This window comes from Mugil cephalus, chromosome 5 (assembly GCF_022458985.1).
Source record: "Mugil cephalus isolate CIBA_MC_2020 chromosome 5, CIBA_Mcephalus_1.1, whole genome shotgun sequence".
NCBI lineage: Eukaryota > Metazoa > Chordata > Actinopteri > Mugiliformes > Mugilidae > Mugil > Mugil cephalus.
The window spans coordinates 6,186,410-6,206,799 of NC_061774.1; the positions used below are offsets into that span (position 1 = coordinate 6,186,410).

A 20,390-nucleotide genomic window follows, 5' to 3' on the forward strand; every position below is an offset into this window, starting at 1 on the left:
AAATAAATAAATAAATAAAAAATCAGTTTCAGTAACAGACTTGAACTTCATTGCAGTGGATGTTTTTTTAAAGTAAAGCAGAGCCTGACATTTGCCGCGAACATAAACATGCGTCTTAAGTAGATATTGCTAGTGTCACACCTAAAGTGGAAGTGCAGGTGTTCATCGGACGTCCTCGGAGAGAAGAAGGCCATATAATGTGTCTCGGTGGCACAAAGCAGCAGAGTGTCCTCAGAGACGTGTCGGGCAGTTTCTCTGTGTCCCAGGTGACAAAGCGGCTCCCTGGAGATGTGAGACGTCAGCTTATAGCGGTGACAGCACCGCTCTGTTTGAGTGCTGCAGTTTGGCCCTGAGCTAAGAGTCACGCACACACACACACACACACACACACACACACAGAGCATGTCATCACCTGCTCGTGTCACCTCGTGCTGATCATCAGAGAGAATCCTTCTGGGAACGTCTAATGTGTCAAACTTAGATTCAGTGACATCCCGAGGCTGTGGCAGGATTATGACTCTGGCTCTGGTTCCTGCTTTTATTGATCCAGAGTGACCCAACTCCCCTTTAAACTGTCTTCTATTATAACTTCATTGCCGCAGCTATTACAACGCGACTCATGAAGATTTATTATATTATACCTACACGCAGACACATAGATTGTGTTCGAGTGTGTTCCTAATAGCTGCCTGAGGTTTTAAATCTCATTTACAACAAAGTTTGATCCGACTGTCAGACCATTAACTGTCATCTAAAAAGTTTTGAAATCTATTTTCCCATCCTCTTTCTGTGATTTATATTTGTGCTTTATCTGCCAAATTAGACCAGTTTTGCCATTTCACTCTAGAGATGTCTCGCCACATTGTTGTGTCTGGGTTTTTCTCAGTGGTTTGAAGTAGACAAGACTCATACGGTATCAGCATTAAGCTTAATTTCAGTCAAAGCACGTGGGAATAGGCAGTTAAAAGGGTGGTGCACAGGATTAAGGGGACTATACACTCACCGGCCACTTTATTAGGTACACCTTGCTAGTAAAATGTTGGATCCCTTTTGCTTTCAGAACTGCCTTAATTATTCGTCTCATACTTTCAACAAGGTGTTGGAAACATTCCTCAGAGATGTTGGTCCATATTGACATGATAACATCACACAGTTGCTGCAGATTTATTGACTGCACATCTATGATGCCAATCTCCCGTTCTACCACATCCCAAAGGTGCTCTATTGGATTGAGATCTGGTGACTGTGGAGGCCATTGGAGTATAGTGAACTCATGGTCATGTTGAAGAAACCAGTTTGAGATGATATGAGCTTTGTGACATGGTGCATTATCCTGCTGGAAGTAGCTGTCAGAAGATGGTACACTGTGGTCATAAAGGGATGGACATGGTCAGCAACAATACTCAGGTAGGCTGTGGCATTTAAACCATGATCAGTTTGTACTAAGGGGCCCAAAGTGTGGCAAGAAAATATCCCCCACACCATTTCACCACCACCACCAGCCTGAACCGTTGATACAAGGCAGGATGGATCCATGCTTTCATGTTGTTTACACCAAATTCTGACCCTGACATCTGAATGTTGCAGCTGAAATTGAGACTCATCAGACCAGGCAACATTTTTCCAATCTTCTATTGTCAAAATTTGGTGAACCTGTGTGAACTGTAGTCTCAGTTTCCTGTCCTTAGCTGACACCCGGTGTGGTCTTCTGCTGCTGTAGCCCAACTTCTTAAATGTTTGATGTGTTGTGCGTTCAGAGATGGTATTCTTCATTCCTTGGTTGTAACCAGTGGTTATTTGAGTGACTGTTGTCTTTCTATCATCTCCAACCAGTCTGCCCATTCTCCTCTGACCTCTCACATTTTCATCCACACAACTGCAGCTCACTGGATATTTTCTCTTTTTTGGACCATTCTCTATAAACCCTAAAGATGGTTGTTCATGAAAATCCCAGTAGAGCAGTTTCTGAAATACTCAGACCAGCCCACCTGGCAACAACAACCATACCACATTCAGAGTCACTTAAATCCCCTTTCTTCCACATTCTGATGCTCGGTTTGAATATCAGTAAGTTGTCTTGATCACCTCTACATGAATGATTTAATTGAATTGCAGCCACGTGATTGGCTGATTAGCTATTTGTGTAAATAAGCCATTGAACAGGTGTACCCAATAAAGTAAGCGAGTGTATGTTTTCATTTCATTAGATTACACAAATAGTTTGACTGTCTTAGGGCCATAATATCTGTTAGAAAGAGCTGATCTCCTTTGATGGAGACATTACTCCTTTGCCTTTTGTGTTTTTATGTTGAAGTGCTGTGGCACAATAAAGGACCAGCAGCAGCAAAGGCGTTGTCTCATGTCACCTGTGTCAGTTCCAAAAGCTTGCACAAACCAAACACTAAAACTACAGGCATGTATTCTGTGCCTGTGAGAGAGGATTTGACTACCAGCAGGGGGCCGTAGTCTGCATTAGTCACAGATCCTCACTGATAGGGTTAGGGCCAAATTTGGTAATGGGCCATGAACTTAACGTACTGCAGCTCTTAGGTTCTGTTTGTCTTCTAGTGTTCACTTAGTTTCTGTTTTCATTCATTTGTAACTTTTTCTTCTGCATGAGACGCATGAAATGAAACTGAATTGCATCTGTTAAAGGTCATTCTTGTCACATGATCAGTGTTATCATTATATTATATTATATTATATTATGTTATATTATATTATATTATATTATATTATATTATATTATATTATATTATATTATATTATATTATATTATATTATATTATATTATATTTCATTATATTATATCATAATTCAGCTGTTGCTGTGGATGAACTAGATATCTTCTCAGCCTGCCAGTTGAACAATGTTATTGGAATAAATCAGTCATGCTCTTTACATGTCAGTTTTAGTTTAATTAGTTTTTCAAATGTCATGAAGGAGCAGTTTCTTTATCAGCCTCTTCCTGTCACGCCATAACAAAGGAAACCTCATCGTCTGGTTTCTTCACTTCTTCACTTTCTTCACTCTGAAGATGGAATCAGACGAACACCAGCTCAACTTGTTGTTTTGGCCTCTTGTAAAGAGAGGAGGGGGCGTGCTTATCTATAGTTCAGCCACACAGACCTACGCCATGTTGAGTCAAGCAGCCATTTTATCTCCCTTTAGCACATTTAGACAAGAGAGCACCGCGGTGCTGACAGTCTGTCCAACCTGAGGAGCTTATCCCCCAGCCCTTGCTCATCAGTACAGCTAATGTAGTCTCAGCAGCCACCTCAGCTGCTATTAAAAAAGCCATTTGAAAGGATTAATATTCTAACACTCTTTAATTTCTCCTCTGATTGTCGGCTCAACTGTGACTGAGTGAAGAAGCAGGGCCGGCTGATGAATGGTTTTAATTTTGTGCTGCTCGGATAAACAGATATATTCACAGACAGCCAGGATGGCTTTGTTTACTTCATCATATGACTGATCTGAAGTCATTTTCTCAGATGTTGTAATGGCACAGCTTTAGACTGACGGCCACACTGAAATTCTTGAGAGAAAACTCTTAAAATAGTGTGAAATGTATAGAATTATATAATTACACTATAAATACATTAGTGACTAATCCTGTTTAGACTGTGAAATGTATGTTTGTGCAAGTTTGAGTTGCGCACATGAATCAACTGTTGTGAGCAGGGTTTGGTCAAACGATTCTGCAGTGTCTCACCATTTGTGGTCAGCTGGCCATCGAACCGTCTCCCACCTTAACTACAGATCAACATCCACAAGGGGGCAGAATGCAATTCAATTACAGCTAAATGTCACACTGGCCAATCACTCCCTCAAGGGCTGTAGGCAAGGAATGAAAGATGGGGCTGCAGGCCTGGTGGCTGCATCCATCCGCTCTGTTTGATCCGTCTTTACAGAGAGAATAACAGCTAATGACAAAATCGATGACAAAATTGTCATCCTAGCTTTGTGCATATAGGAGGATTAATGTGTTCTGAAAAGAAGAAAGAGAAAGAAGAATTCATTGATTAATTTTCGGTGTAAACAACTCCAGAAAGAGTGCAGCCACAGGTGCGGTGACAATTGTTGTGGTGGACAAAAACACTTTTGAGGTTGAAAACATTACAAATGAGAAATAATCGTATCACATCTTCATGTCCTCTGTGCCAAGCGAGCTGTTTTTCTCCCCCAAATTATTTTACTCTTACAAATACAAAACTGTATGTAGATGCCAAGAACTAAAGGATTGGAAAGATACAAGCGAGGGAAGGCAGCCACTACTTCATCCTCTATAGTCAACTGGATACCTTTTTAAAAGCATCTGGGATAGGATCCAGTTAAGCTGTTGCAGGGTTTAAGCTGTATTACTCCTTTCCTTAGTATTTCCACTCTCAGCAGCAGCAAAGTGGCTCAAAGTATTTTTACTGCAGAAGCAAAGGGCCTCCAGGCGGAGGCTTACACACATCATCATTTATAAGCCGGTTATTCAACCTGATTTCTGTTAGCCATCACTGAAGGACACTAAAAATTCATCGCAGTTTGATACAGCAGAGGTGACAAGGAGGCTTTTAAAGGCAGATCACCGAGGCATTTTAAGGTTCAAGGATGATGTTTATTATTGTTTTGCAAGTGAAGTGAAGAAAAGTGAACAAAAAGGGCCGTACAATCGGGGTTATAAAAGCCGTAGTAAAACCACATGACTATGCGAAAACAAAGAAGAGGGCGAAACTAGAAGTACTCATTTAAAACAAACTATGAAACAGCAGCTCTCATACCAAATGATAAAAATATGAAGCGGCACCGCGCCCCTCAATTCAGTTTATGTTTATCATTCATTTCAAACAAATCCACGTTTCTATATAGTACTTAGTGCAGTATAGTCTGGAGTTGTGTATCATGGTGTTGCTGAGGTGTAGTCATCTGAAAATGGTTACTTGGGCGTGTGTTTCGAGATCCAGGGATTTTATCCTGGTTTTGTCAGTGTGGTGGTGGGTTGACTACTGTCAGAGGGCACAAAAAACCCAAAACAGAACTAAGGTTAAATCTTAACCCAGTGGTGAAGCTGGTAAAAATATTAATTTAATGTCTCACCACATTTCATTTCATCCTGAGGAAGAGATGAATGTCTCTGGAACATGTCATGACAGTCTGTCCATCAGCTATTGAGATATTTCAGTCTAGACTGAAGGATGCAGATATTAAATAAGCGGTGAGCTGCGACGGTTAGGGACTAGGGGGCTTGTACGCTTGCTTTTGAGTTTGAATAATACATAATAAATGCTGTAGAGTTATGGAGAGAAATACGATTTGAAAGTGTTCTGTGCTAAAGTTTTGCTGGATCTTTTATTTGCATTTCAGACCTTGACATCCAAAGCTTGTGTTTACACCGCCACAGTCTAACACAGCAAATGTGCCAGGAGGGACTATCAGCGGAATCTTTTTATGTTGATCTGCTAAAGATTAAAATAAACACACTTGCTGCGTGTAACTGACACAGGTTTTTTTACAGTGGTAGAAATCTGGATGGTTAAATAAATGAGTCATTTGAGTTTGGACTGGATATGCTATAAAATGGGGGGGGTGGCGGTGGGGGGCGGGGTGCAGCTCTCACATAATTGAAGAGGCAGGCTTCTTGTCGCTGTTGCTTAGCAACCGTGGGAGCTACAGAGCCAAATCCCCGTGGTGGCGAGCTGATGTTGAATTAGGTGGAGTGGGGGGAAGAATGGGAATCTTGGGAAGAGATGTGTCTGTAAGAGGCGCAGGAGGAGGCGAAGATGTTCAGGTGTTCGTTTCTTATTTTTGGACGTGGTGAATATCACATCGTCCTCCTATGTAACACAATCGTTTCGTGTTTGCTTTTTTTGGCTGTTGAGAATAGGACGAGGTTTAAAGAAGCAGGAAGACAACACAAAGTACTGCACAGACCCTGCTGACTGTTTTCTGCTTTCAGGAGAAGAAGCTTAATCTAATTTTCCTCTAATCCCCGAAACACTTTAATTTGAATATGGATAAAAAATAATCTCCTTAGTCTCAAAGACTAAAAGACTGCAGAAATGGCAAAAATGGCAGAAATTTGGCACCGATAATTGAGACATTTCTCTGTAAATACACACAAGCAGGACAGGCAGCGTTGTGAAATATGCACATCAGAAAGCTGTAGTGTGTCTGCAGTTCTCTCAGACAACTGCAGTGGTGCTGCTGCTGTACAAATGCCGACTCCAGTGTGATTTGCATTTCAGCTGCAGCGAGAATGAGAACACATTTTGATTTACCACAGACAATGGGCAGCAGAGATAGCACTGCTGCTGCTTTTTGGGTTAGTTTGCATATCGTCTTTTCTTCTATGCGTCCTGCTTTAGGGTCCACATTAGAGCAGATCCATCACAGGAGAGTGACACACTGATGAGAGATATAAAGGAAACCGTGAGCTGGAGTAAGTCACCCCGGATTAGATCTACTGCTGAGCTCGTCTCTAGACAATAATAACATAATAGCACGGTGACTGATTACGAGCGTCTTCTGACAACTTTGTTGTTGTTGTTGTTGTTGTTGTTGCCACTGTACTACTGTACTCACAGGCTTTCTTAAAACCAGATTGGTGGCATTACACTATTATTCATCATTCAAAAATGTCCCTGAATGCTATCATGTGGAGTAGAGAAGTGGTTTACAGCAGCATGATCAAGTGTCCGTGAAGATGAAACAAGGAGGATGCTCTTTTTGTGCTTTCTCATCATATGTTGCTCTAAGATCTAAGCTTTAAATGTGCGGGAGTAACAACCCCTGCGGAGCATCTTAAAAGTCCAGCGTAGCAGAATACACCCTGCTGGCATGATGTAGTCTGTAGTCTCCACCTCACACACATACAGTGGAACATCTCCCATCTTATCTCTGACTGAATATTATTCATTTATTGAGGTCAGAGTAATAACGCTGAGATCAAGGTCTCTGTCAGAGAGACTCAAGAACAAATTAATAGTTAACATGCACAGTACAAGATCACAACAGTATCACACACACTTATCAAAACTATTATGTTTCTTAGTTTCCGTACTTAGTTTTATCGATCACGCAGACACATTTTATTCTTAAATTATTACGTTTAGTAACTGTGAAAGGCTTTAATAAAAATATCTTAACACGTTAGGAGGGTGTTTTATGTAACACAAGAGCTTATCAGCAATTCTGTGGGTGAATTTTATTACTCCCTTATCAAATTTAGTTCAATTGAGTTCAATTCAGTTTTATTTATGTCTCAATAACAATCCAGACTGTCTCAAAAGAGCATTGCAGCATGCATACATCATACTAGATGATGCACGATAGATGTGAGATTTATAATGGATAAAAAAAATAAATTAAAAAAAATGCACAGAAAAGATTCATTAAAAGTTTTAATTGTACTCATAAAGTTATTGTAATAAATGAGAGCACAGAGGCATGAAATGATATAAGTGATGAATCATTGCTGATGATAGTGGTATTTCAGGTCAGTTAGCTGGCATAATTTACAAATGTGAAGCAGCGTAAGCAGGTCGGAGAATTTAAACAGAATATTTAGGTAGGAATGGATCTCTCCAAGTAATTAGCACTGGACCATTGGTTGGCCCAGGACCACAGAAACATGCAGATCCACAAACAGAAAGCCCCAGGCCAAATGCAAAATCTTTAATCTCTCTATATATAGGTTGTGTTTTTCATAGTTTGAACTATTATTCAGATTTCAGGCTAATGTAAATGCAGTCTGCCAATATACTGCAAGTGTGCAAGATGCATAAATATCAACACACATAAATTCTTTTTCATCTTAAATTGCAGAATGGGTCAATAATATTTAATTTATCACTTAAAGACACTGTAGTAATTTTAATGAATATTAATTAATGGAGTTACTGACAATGCAATAACTATAAATACATAAATAACCACATTCTACACAAAAACGTGTTTCAATTGTATTAAGCCAACTCCCAACCTGTCAACCACACGTACCGCAGAGGGGGGATTTGTTGTTCTCAGTGGACAGCGTGATTCCAGATTTTAAAACCCTATATGTGTTTTATTAATTAACAGAGAATATATTTTGAAATCCACCACTTTTACCTTTGTATATTGTTTGCAAAGTGCAGTTTTTGCTATTCATTTTACTCCTGGCAGCGGCGGAGTGACCGCTGTTTTGTTGAATGTACCCCTCCCGCTGCGGCTGCATGTGGTACGGTCCATAATGTGAAGCGGCACCGTCCCCCTCGCTTCAGTTTGTGGTAAGTCCGTGTCCACTCCTGCTCTAACCGGGAAGGTCTATCGGCTTTATCCCGCTGCCTGAACCGGGATGCTGGGGGTTCCGGGGACCTCCTTTGGCTCCTGAGCATGGTTCTGTAACCACCAGGAAATGAAAGTAGTTTATTCCTCGTTTACATCTCCTAATATCCGTAAACACGCGGCAGTCCGGTCCTCGTGAGAGAGGCTCCTGCAGTTAATTTCAGCCGTTTTTGTTTTTTTTTTTGAAATTCTTTTCATCGGTTGAGAAGAAGCAGAACCAGCCTCCACCTCCACAAGCGGCACCAACCCGACGAGCCGCGGCCGCTTGACAGGTGCTGTCGCCCGGGCTCTGTGTGGAGAGATGCCGCCCGTCCAGAGAACGATGTCTGATCTTCGTACCCGGGCAGAGGGTATGTAGAAGCAATTTAATTTTATTTAATGTGTCCAGCATGCCATGGGTAATTGGTTGCTCGTGTAAGAAGGCCAGTCGGCAGCTGCAGTAACTCGCTAGCTAAAAGCTTTGATTAACGGTAACGGGGAGTAAAGGGAACCCCGAGGGGAGGAGGGCTTGAAAGTTTTCTAGAGGAGTCTCCACGAAAACACGTCTTTTAAGTTAAATACAGCTAATTTAGGTATAAAAAAAAAAAGTTAGCGCAAAATGAAAGGAGTCAGGTGAAACATAGGGGTTTCCCTGGCTAAGGCTTCGCCAGATTGGTGAGTGTAATTGATGGGAAGCCAACGTAGGATGCGCCTAACCCTAAAGCATCCATCCATCCTCCGTCCTGGCCCCACCTCCCCAGGAAAGGTACCATCATATGAGGAAGCAGGAGAAGCTCACCGACAGTACCCGCAAGTCTGACAGCACCAACATTACAAGTGTCAAGCACATGCCGTCCACAAAAGCCAAATAATACAGCCATTGTCACTGAGCTGGGACCCGGACTCATCCACTGCACCAGTAACTTTCCACTGCATCTCCGTTGCGTTTTCCGGGGAAAGAGGATGCAGATACACATTCTGGTGCTCTGAAGTGTTTTGAATACTTCTCGGTCGACTTGTATAAATATTTCTTCGTTCAGGGTAGCACATGGAGATTTACTACCAGCTGCAGGTGCACAGTCTTACAGGGCTTTCTTTATGAAGACTTTAACCCCGACCTTTGACCTCTCATGGGGCAGAATTTATCTGCAGGTATCAATAGCATGACATTATTTATGGTGCTTGCTGCAGTTTCTGCTTCTCTTCATCATAAAAGTGCTGTTGTGATATGATTTTTGCACGGCCTAGGTTTGATGTATAACTGGAGGTCTTAAGTTATTGCAGTCGAATACATCATTTGGCTGCTAAAAGAAGTACAATGAACTTTCTCTCTTTTGGACTCCCTAGTAAGTTGTTCTATAACTGGTGATGTTAAGGCCACATTAAGGTGTATATCTAACATATACTTCTCAGTAAAACCTTAAAATGGCTGTGATGTGCTTAAAGAGTTGTTGCAACATCTGTGTATGACATTCTGATTGTGGAGTATGAGCTCATACAGAATGAATTTCTGGACTCCGGAGATGGTGAATCAGGGAGAAATTCATTTTTAAAGAGATATGCAACTTCATTTAAAAATGTAGCATTGGGGAACTTTCCAGCAAGCTGCTGCAGAAGAGTCATGCCACTTGTATCGTCGTTGCACAATAATTGCCTGCAAATCTGTTACCAGTATTGGCACCAATTTCATATTTTGATAGATTTCCTAACTGAATATGTGTGCATTTCTGAATGTCAGAAGTTTATGACTGAAAGATTATTGAAGGGACAATAGTTTTACTGTCATAGTTCAACAGAAAAGCTTTAGCCACTACAGAAGCACTGAGAAAAAAAGATGTTGCAGTAGCCAATAGTGAGGCTTAAGGCACAGACGAACCAAACCTCATCAAAACATCAAACAACTACCCGCAACACAGCCCATCCATGACTGTGTGAAAGGAAACAACTCCTCAAACCAGCAGGTAGCTGAATCAGGGGCAACTTGACTTGTTGAGTTTTCTTGTTGTTTTGCAAATCATGCAGAACTGAAGAAGCTAAGAACGATGACTAGGGAAATGTCTTCAACAAAACCCAACAAGTCCTGTGTGATTTAATTCTGTCTCTCTGCGAGAAGCTGCACAGACATGTCTGGATTTGTCATTCAAAAGCTGCTATTTGAAGAGTTACTGTTGGCTGGAAGGCTAGAAAGCTACGAAGAGCAACAACACTGAGTCATGCTCATCAGTTGGTCACTTCCCTTTGTCTTCTCGTATATCGGTTTGCTAAGCTCATCAGCCAGAAGTCATTTCTCTCGCCGATTTGTTTCAGTGTTGATTCAACATAGTAAATTGTCTGAAAATCCACTGACAAGTGTTCAAGTAATGATGTGGGACACACCACAACAATGAGCACTACTGATGCTCACTAACGATTTGACACTGGCAAAACCGAGCGTCAGCTTTGTGCCACAGGTCGCACATATTCCTGATGGAAGTTTAATATTGTGCATCTCAGAGGTCAAAATAGCCGCCCCATAAAGTTCAACTCCGCTTTGTTTACCATGTATCTACTACTACATATACCAACCACGCTCAACATTATGACGACTGTCAGGAGAAATAAATAACGAATATGAAATATAAATATTTGCAGATTTAGATTTAACATACAGCCATGTGATAGACTGGAGACCTGTCCAGGGTGTACCAGGCCCTTCGCCCAGTGACGGCTGGGATAGGCTCCAGAAACCCCCGGACCCTAGTGAGGATAAATGAGATGAGATTTAACATACACCAACCAGCTACAACATTATGACAGGAGAACTAAATAACATTGATCGTCTTGTGACAATTCAGATTTCTGCTGGGAAACTTTTGGACCTGGCATTATTGTGGATGTTACGTAGACATGTACCACCCACCTAGACCAGACCAGACACCCCCACCCCATAGCAATGACACCCTGCAGGATGCAGCCTGACACACACACACACACACACACACACACACACACACACACACACACACACACACACACACACACTCAGTTGCAGACCCATAGCTTGGATCATACCAGTGATCTCACAGTCTAAGATCTGATTCTCTAACCACTTGCCCACAGCTCGGTCATGTGACTATGCAGGAACTGACTGGTGAAGTTGTCTGGTTTCAATAACGAAAATGAAAGTGTTCCATGGACACCAGTGTCTGTGCACTCACGAGTTTCCCCTGAATCACGCTCGTACTGAAAGTGAATGTGCCCTGCAGTAGTTTTATGACTGGAGACTCGGTAACTGTAAAGCAATTCGTCATCTTGTTGTGGTCCACAGCAGAAATGATGGCGTCACCCGCTGATGGCTGTGTGCATTACTGGGAGCAATCTAAATAATTAAATACCGATACAGATTCTATATGAAACTGTCGACCTATGCGGCTGCTGCAGTCACAAGAGCGAACACATGAATTATTCAGCAGCTGTTGCTGTCACCCCTCACACCAGCCTTTTAGGTTACAAAGAGCATAAACAATTTGGCTTTTCATTTGTCTCTGTTGAACTAAGTGTACATTCTCATCCTGCTGTTTGAGTGTTTCTTTTAAAGCACATGTCTGCGTGTTGGGTTTAATCACCTCCTGTCCTGCCAGCTCGACGACCATGTTGCTGCTCCGGTGTCAGTCATTTTCCATCTTCGTGGCTCTTTATCCGCTTCCTTATTCTGCTCAACCACGTGCCTGTTCTGCAACATTTCTTTCGGTTGTTTTTATGAGAGCCTGAGCGCCCTCCCCACCCTTCAGCTGTATATTTTAATCACCACAGTGCATCAGGCAGGCTTCCATCTAGAAAGGGCAGCCCTCTGCCAGGCTTACCACCTAATCCATCAGCGGCCTGTCCATCAGCTCCCCACGCCGCACACTCCCCGGTCTTGGCCACCACGTGCCGCTCCGCTCCTTATCACTCTGTTCCGCTGTGCCGTGGACACATCCAACATCGCTGCCAGCCTCTGCCTCAACGTGTTGCCAAAATAACCTTATCTGGGACACTTGGGACCCAGGTGACGTCAGTAGCTATTAACGTGTCATTCTGCAGTGACGGACAGGCGCCTTTAGGGGCTGATCGCTCCAATACAAATTTCCGCGGCGGTGGGAATGTCCTTAATACCGGCCCCCTGCTGTAGAAGCCCGTTGACGGAAGCTACACAAGTTAAAGCTAGACAGATGGCAACAAGCATCCTGTTTGCCATCTTAGTCCGCACGCTTATCTGCAGACAGGCCTAATCCCCTTTAACAGTTGACACTAAAGGTGGGGATGGGCAGGTAAGCGTGCTCTATGAGGATAAATCTATCCGAGGACCAACTGCTCGTCTTTTCTTGTCAGCTGAGTTGCACGATGGGTGTTCTATCCTACACACAAGCTTAGAAAGGCGCAACGTGGTCAGCTCCTTCTTTAAGCATTATATCTCCACCTTTCCGTCATTATCAAGTTTTCTTTTTCCAAGTGTAAGCGAAGCAGGATGTTCACCCTGTAGCATTTCAATAACGCCAGCTAAGCCTCGGTCTGTCTGAATAACAGCACAGGGAGGGAGACTGGAGGGGGATAGACTGCTCCCTTCTGAAGGGATCGAGAGCTGCCCATGTGCCTGGCGGATCACTGGCTGATAATAATGTGGCACAAAAGCCCAACACGCCACTAAATCCCCTGTCTGGGGCCGCTGGTGTGTCATATCAAGTCCCCTCAGGCCTCTCTGCTCCCTGCGCCGGCATGGGACATCTCCTCTCCTCTATTTTCCACTTGATGTGCCGCCTCCATCACTAACCTGCAGCCAGTCTAATATGTGTTTCTTCAGATACTCTATTCGCCTCACCTCAACGATTCTTCCGTGTCTGCAAGGCAAAGTGAATGTGGCAGGTCACTGCGAGGAGGGGGTGCGCACGTGTTCGTGAGGAGACGGGCGCAGAGACAAAGCGTCTATAGGTCGTCTGATGCAGAGCCACAGGAGCATGATTATGGCTGTGTTGAACTTGGACAAGAAAAAACGGTGTGCTGATGAGTGACACCTAAGGCTTTTTACTTATTTTATGAATTTAACCATTAATCATTCAATTTATGTATGTAATATGTACCTCTGAAAGTTTGAGGGGGCTTGTCCACCCAACAGACCAGAAGATACAACACTGACAACAGCTCTTGAAAAGTTAGCTTTTTTTTTTTAATTTGACAACCATAAATTTTCCCAATATAACTTCATGCAACTCTGTGCTTCTTCCAGGGCCTAAATAGTAAAACCCTGCAGTGCTTTGGATCATTTGTTCTAAAAGCTCTTAATATTTTGACATGAAAATACAGTACAGTGATCGAGTCGTCTTTTTTCTTAGTAATTATTTGATTGTGACGTTTTTTTTTCAGTGAGAACAAAATGATATGTACCCGTGTCTCTGTTTTTATATCCAGAACAAATCGAGGCAGTAGTGTCATGACTGAAATCTAACACGAACTAATATTTTAAGTTTGTGAGACAAAACTCAAGACGAATTGTGCTGCCCTGAACTCGGATAGTTCAATATTTTAGTGTCCTGAATGCTTGATCATGCAGCTTCTGGATTTGATTGGAGCCTCTGATCTCCAGTCTAGCCTGAAATCCTCAGCTATGTCGCCCAGATTGAAATGTATCCGCGAACCACTGAAAGGCAGCATTCTAAATTTATGTTTGTCGGGGAGATAAATCTTCCACACAGCTCAATTTAATCATCGTCTGTAGATTTCACCCCTTTCTGAAACTTGACATTTCAGATTTCAGATACTAGAAGGAAGCCGATCTCTTTTTTGCTGATGAGCAGAATTTTCACGCACGCTATAATTTCAGGAAAATGCCTTCATGTGCCAGGAGACTGTGTCACAGTGGGGTGATGAGGTCAGATGAGGAGGTGTCTGCAGGCACCCCCACAAGAAAGCAACACCATCAATGGTTGGGAAGATGAAACTCCTGCTACACCTGACCCCCCAAGAACGTGTGCACTTTCTGACCCTGATCCAGTCTCAGTCAGGTTTATGTTCAGCTTTTCACCTTTTGTTTTGCATAGAGACTTTAAGTGGGCAATAGTGCTCTAATGCACACAGTTTTTCAGAAATTGGATCTACAGTACATTTGTTTCCCTAGGCCGCACTGGCCATTGATCCCCACGTGCATCAGTGAGTCTTGGTCACTTGTGAATCTGTTGCTGGTTCACAGTTTTTCCTTTTCCTGACCACTTCTGATACAGCAGTTTTGGAGATGCTCTGATCCAGTCATCTCACCATCAAACTTTGGCCCATATATATTCCTTCTTCTTTTGACTGTGATGCTAGCTTGACATGTGTTTGTTCTCCAACAAGAAAAGTACTACTGAAAATGATATTAATAAGGTCTGAAGACTGTGGCGTGAATAGATAATAGTCAAGTATGGCATCCTCTATCGGGCTAAGACTGGTCTTTGTTCATCGTTGTGGAGGTGTGGTTTTAACTGGCCCATCAAACACATGACATAAGGGCCATGTAACATCTCTGGCATGGATTCATTGTCAACCATTCTAATACTGCACTGCTCTATAAATGAGTGTGGTTGTCCTCATCAAGATATTTTGCCGGTTCCTAAACACAAATGAGCATTGCATCACTTGGGGAATATGCACCAAATTATTGATGAATGATGTTTCACATTATTTGGTCAGCTTGTATTTATCCACTCCCTCATTGTTTTCCACAGGATTTTGTGAACGGGTGGGGTTTATCCCTAAAGATAAGTTTCACTTTGATAAGTTTCATTTTCACCACAACACCCAAATGAGACTATGGCAGACATTGCCATAGTCTCATAAAGAACCGGAGGTCTTCGATAGTCTATGCAATTTAAGCTACGGTAAAGCTTAGGCAGCCAAAATAACATTGTGACTGTGATGGTTTGACGGTTTAAGAAAACTAATATTGACTGTTGCTACTGTAGCTGTAGCAGGAGGTGAATTCCTGAGAAAGTTCCTCTTGATCTCTGATGAGTGTCACTTAGATTATATAGTTATTTACTTACTGAGTGTAACTGTAGATTGAATAAATACTGTCAAACTGGAGATGAGATCAGTTGTAATAACTATAACATCTGGACTTACACCAACAACATTCACCGTACATTTCTCAGATGCCACTGCGACCCGTTGTTCCTGTCACATGCTAAGATGTTGTTTTATACTGGTGTGGTAGCTCGCTACATGTGCTAAATTATTCTTGAGACTGGAGTTTGGCAGTTAAAGTGTCACCTATGTGCATTTTCCTCGTCTTTTCATAACAGCTCTGTTAATATCAGATTCTTAAAGATACACTTTGGTAATAGCTAAACTTTTCATTTAGCCCTTTCCTTAAGAAGGTTGAATGTTCTGCCTGTAGCTAACGATTATTGTCTTATACTTTGGTTTAGGACAGAATACCTAAATTCTATCATCCTTAGCTGTTTAGTGCTTAATAGCAAGTGTTAGCATGCTAAGAAACTGTGGTAAGATGGCAAGCATGGTAACATACAGTAGTTTCTATGAATCAACATGTTGGTGTGCTGAAGCTAACATTTAGCTTCAGTGCAGCCTCATAGAGCCTCAGTAAGTTTATTCAAAAACCTGGTGCCAGCCTATGTGACACTGGCACCTGGTTCGTTATTTTCTACATTTGCTTTTTATGTAGACAATGAACACTATGAATGACTGACATTCATAGTGTCCAGTTCTTCATTTCATTCCTTTCATTTGCATGCCACGCGCCCTTCTCTTCTATCATTCACAAAGTCAACACAGGGGAAAGGTATCTCTCCCTGTAGATGCCTCACTGGGCTAAGCCAGGCCAGCCCTGTGATGTCACCGCAAGCCCCAGCTGCCTGTGTTGTTCCTGCACTGTCCGTCCCTGCGTATCCCGCTTGAGCCTATGAGGAGCCAGACGGAGCCAAGCAGGGAGGGGGATTAATTCTGCAGCTGCCCTGTTGTTGTTGTGAGTGCTGGTTACAGCATTGTGATCTGATAAGCGACTTATGGATGTTGCTGTTGCTTAGATTGAAGCAGCTTCTATATTCGCCTCTCCATTCACAAATGGTAGGAGATAGGCGAGGGGCTTTCATCTCTGGGACCTTGCTTCCCATGAATAGGCTGTGGGTGCTTTGACTACTGAAATATTTATCTGGTGTAAATGAATCATGTAGAGCTCTTTCTTTGGCGATGAGTAGATTTAAAGGACACGTTGGACTCATGGGGCTGTGAGATTTAGACCATTATTTGAGCCTAATAACAATAGTACACAGTCTTAGGTTATGTGAATTATACCATTAAAACTAATTTCCAGCTAATTTCAAAAACTTAAAAATATATCTTTTATTGTTATTATCCTGAACTTGTACAGAACAAGAGACCTAAATAAATATATCCACTAGTTACTTTTGAATTTCAATTTGTAAAGTTACACACATTTAATAGAAGTGTGTAGTCCTTGGTGAGTTGATATGAATTGACTGGGTACAGCACTTATGTGTGTATATAAAAGATTTCTGCAGAATCAAAGCCACTTGACACAAATCTGTATTTTCTGCCTTGAGCAAAGTACTTATTGCAGTTTTTCTACACAAAGCTTCTTGACTTTGGTTTGGCAGCTGTTGGTTTGCTTTGTGTTAGATCAATGTCAGTAGTCCCAAGCTGGCTGCCCCCACCCACCCTGGTAGTATTGAATAAATGGTGTGGGAGCCCGGATCTGGCCAGGTCACATGCCTCCTCATCTACACTTTATTGACCAGCCTACAAGTCTCTCAAGCTCATTAGTGTTCTCTATCTCCGAGTTGGACTGGACTCTTCCCGGACCTATTTCTGGAAGCAGAAAGCCTTTTTCCATTTTGATTTGCCTCCAGATTTCTATTGTTCCCTTGGGGATTGACTGATGGCCCCGTCTGAAGAATTAGTCATGGATCCAACTGAATCACCACTGTCTAATCAAAGACATAGTAGGTGCAGAGCATGTCTTTTAAGGAAGTTACAAGTGAAAATGTGTGCAGAGTGTGTCATGTGAGATCTTTTATTTGTCTGAACTTTATTTGAGGTCAATATAGTTGGTAAAAATATATTAACTATTCAGTTAAATGTTTATTTTAAAAAAAATGTTTGACAGTAGATGAAATATCTATTTGTTTGACAATAGCAAGCCCATATCCATATTTTGGATAAGTGTTGGTCACTTGTGTATTGCCAGTCATCTTTTGCGTTTAATATTTAACCCTCAGTGTCAAGAGAGCCTGTGCTATGTTACATGCTTGACTATCAGGTCCCGGTCAATGTTGCCATTATATGCGGTTAATCTTGTCTGTGTTGACAGTCATTATCAACCCCCAGCACTTGTACCTGACCTGAGCTAATACATTATTACCACACAAGATATCATAAATCTGCACAGGTTATCTTTGACCTTTTTTTTTTTTATCTATGACCATTGATTAAGCGCTAGGATACAATCAGCGAGGTACAATAAATTGCTGCCAGGATAATTACGGTCGCACATTAAAGTGTGTGAAAGGTAGTTGCTTCTGTTGGAGGTAACCAGGTAGCATACGGTGCCTAGAAACACATCTCTACAAATGTGTGCAAACAGGGATTTTCTGTCATGGTGGTGTCTCTTTGTCTCTCTAACCTACATCACTCAGCGAGGGATTCAAAGACAGACAGGGGAAGACCAGCATGTCCTGGCAAAGGTTTTCTGGGCCCAGTTTTTCCCATTAGGCACCTTCTTGAATATACGTGCCCCCCCGTGTCTATTGTTCCACCCGTCTGTCTGTTGGCTGACACAAGCAATAATCCTGACATCTGGCCTCCGTCCAAACTCATTACGACACTTGGTGGCATTGATCCTTCCTCTAGAGGCTTTCCCCTCCAGAGCTGTGTGCTCTCTACTCCCACTGTGCTTTATTTGGCTCCTTGTTACTGTTTTCCCTCTTTTCCTTTTCATTTCCTCTTATATTGTTTATATGGTGGTTCAATTACTAGATGAAAAGTGTTTTTTTATTTTTTTTTATAAACCTAATATAACACAAATAAAAAAAAGGATTATGCCAACATTGAGTATCTGGCCAGTTTTCCGTTCTTGCTGTGTGCATTGTTGTGAGGTTAGTTGAGCTGTGACACGCTTGCAGTTAATGAAATTAGTGTTGAGAAAAAGCACATGGTCCACCAGGGAATATTAAGAGCAGCTCCCACTGGCAGCCGCTCAGTACATCATCCTCAGAGTGCATTTGAAAGGGAGCTCCAGAAGAGCTATTTTAATAACCTCCTCCACCTTTCACCCCCAGCTCATTTGGATTGTAGCCTTGGCATTGTGCGCTCCTTTTAAATTTAGCCATAGTTACAGTAGGTTGCACATGGATGTCAAACTTGTTTTCATTGTTACTTCAAAACTTTATCTTAAACCTACTTTCTTATTTTGACTAAAATGACTGGATGCTTTAATGTTACAGTCCTAAATTTCCTTCAGTGTTCAGTGATGACGGGCCAAAACTGCCACTGTGTTTTCTTTGCAGCTTATCAAACCCTGCTGACCAGATTCTGGCTCAAGCTTACTTTTGCTCCCAAATCCAATTAAAGTGTTCAACATGGAGCCTTTAATTGGATCAGGTGTGCAAGAATAGTATCAGTCACACAAAATTTTAACGCATGAAGCTCTTAATTGATTAATTAATAGCCGTAATCAGAACACCACCCGGTAGAAACGAGGACATTTATTTACCAGGCAAAGGCAAGAAAATAAATATGTGATGGTGGTGTTGTTGGCATAGAGAAAACTAATCTATATTACATAGCTAGAAGGACTTGGTGGCTTAATTAAACAGGAATTCAACACTTTTTCACAACGTTTACATTGTGTTCGTTCAACTTCTAGACTTTATATTTTCTGCTGTTGTTTCATTGTTATCACCTTGGACAGACCTGATGGTTTAGCCAATAGGCACTTTAGACACTATCCTTATTTTATGTGCCAAAACTTTTAATTGTTCTTACATGTAATTATATTATATGTATTCATCAGAGGTGATGCATGTTATGAGATATTTAGTTTACATATTATCCGGACAATTTTCTCTATTTTCTTATCGCTATGTTTTTAGGATCACACATGTTATAAAATCATAAAATTGATACTGTACTTGTATACTTAATGAGGCAATTGGTGTGCTACTAACTCAATGGTTTCTTTTTAATTTATTAGTGTGTGTCATGCCAAGATTTTTATAGACTGTAATTATTAGAGCAGTAAGACTAAATATTTGGTTAGTGGGCCATACTCAGCCAGAACAGCTGTTACACATTGTTCTATTGCTGTTCCATTTAAAAAAAATCAAACTCCTTCCCTATAAAATGTAAAAGACATGTAAAAGATGATGCCTTTATCTGGAATCATACGCATACATATGTTAAAATACAGCATATTTCATGTCAGCTTTCCCTTAAACTTTGTGTGCAACCCTTTGTGTCAAAGCTACGAGGAAGAGAGAGGAAAATGACTAAGTTAAGTAGGAGCACCAGCGGCTGCAACTGGTGCATTGCAGCACCTGGCCGAGCCCAGCACACAGGCTCCTGCTGCGAATGCTCATTCAGAACAGAGACACAGCATCAATCACTGCTGCTCAGCCAGCCCCTCTGGCCTGCTATTACACACAGGCCTTATGCTGCAGTCACCAACGATGCCAGTCCCCTGTTTCCTATTTATCACTGTACCCGCTAATTCCTTGATTACTCAAGCTGCTTAAAGGTTTACCTTCTTCACTTTGTTTGTTGGATGTGTTCCTTGCTGTGCAAAGGATCTCTCTTTGGCATATAACGGATAATCATTAACGCTGTACTGAGTAAACCGGATGGTTGTATATAATGTCCACTCTGGCCATTCATTAGTGCACTAGCATAGATGACCATTTCAGTGAAATCTTAGATCATGATTTTCTCTCAGTTTTTCAAACAAAGTGAAAGTGAAATGCAACCACTGTCTCAAGTCAGACACAAGTTAGCTAGACACCTCTACACACCTAGAATGTTTTATGGTTCTGACTTTTGTACTGCATTCAGCTCAGGTGGTAATATACTTT

At 41.7% G+C, this 20,390-nt stretch overlaps 1 protein-coding gene across 7 annotated transcripts in view; it reads left to right on the forward strand.

Moving 5' to 3' along the window:
- Positions 1 to 8,362: 8,362 nt before the first annotated feature.
- The window catches only part of atp8a1 (ATPase phospholipid transporting 8A1), a 98,560-nt gene continuing 86,532 nt past the window's right edge, over positions 8,363 to 20,390 (forward strand). For all 7 annotated transcript variants that reach the window (XR_007112818.1, XM_047584813.1, XM_047584815.1 and 4 more), the window contains exon 1: positions 8,363 to 8,666. Coding sequence is in view for 6 of the 7 variants with exons in the window: in XM_047584813.1 (XP_047440769.1) it covers positions 8,618 to 8,666 (49 nt within the window). In the remaining variant the exon portion in view is untranslated. The remainder of the gene's footprint in view (positions 8,667 to 20,390) is intronic.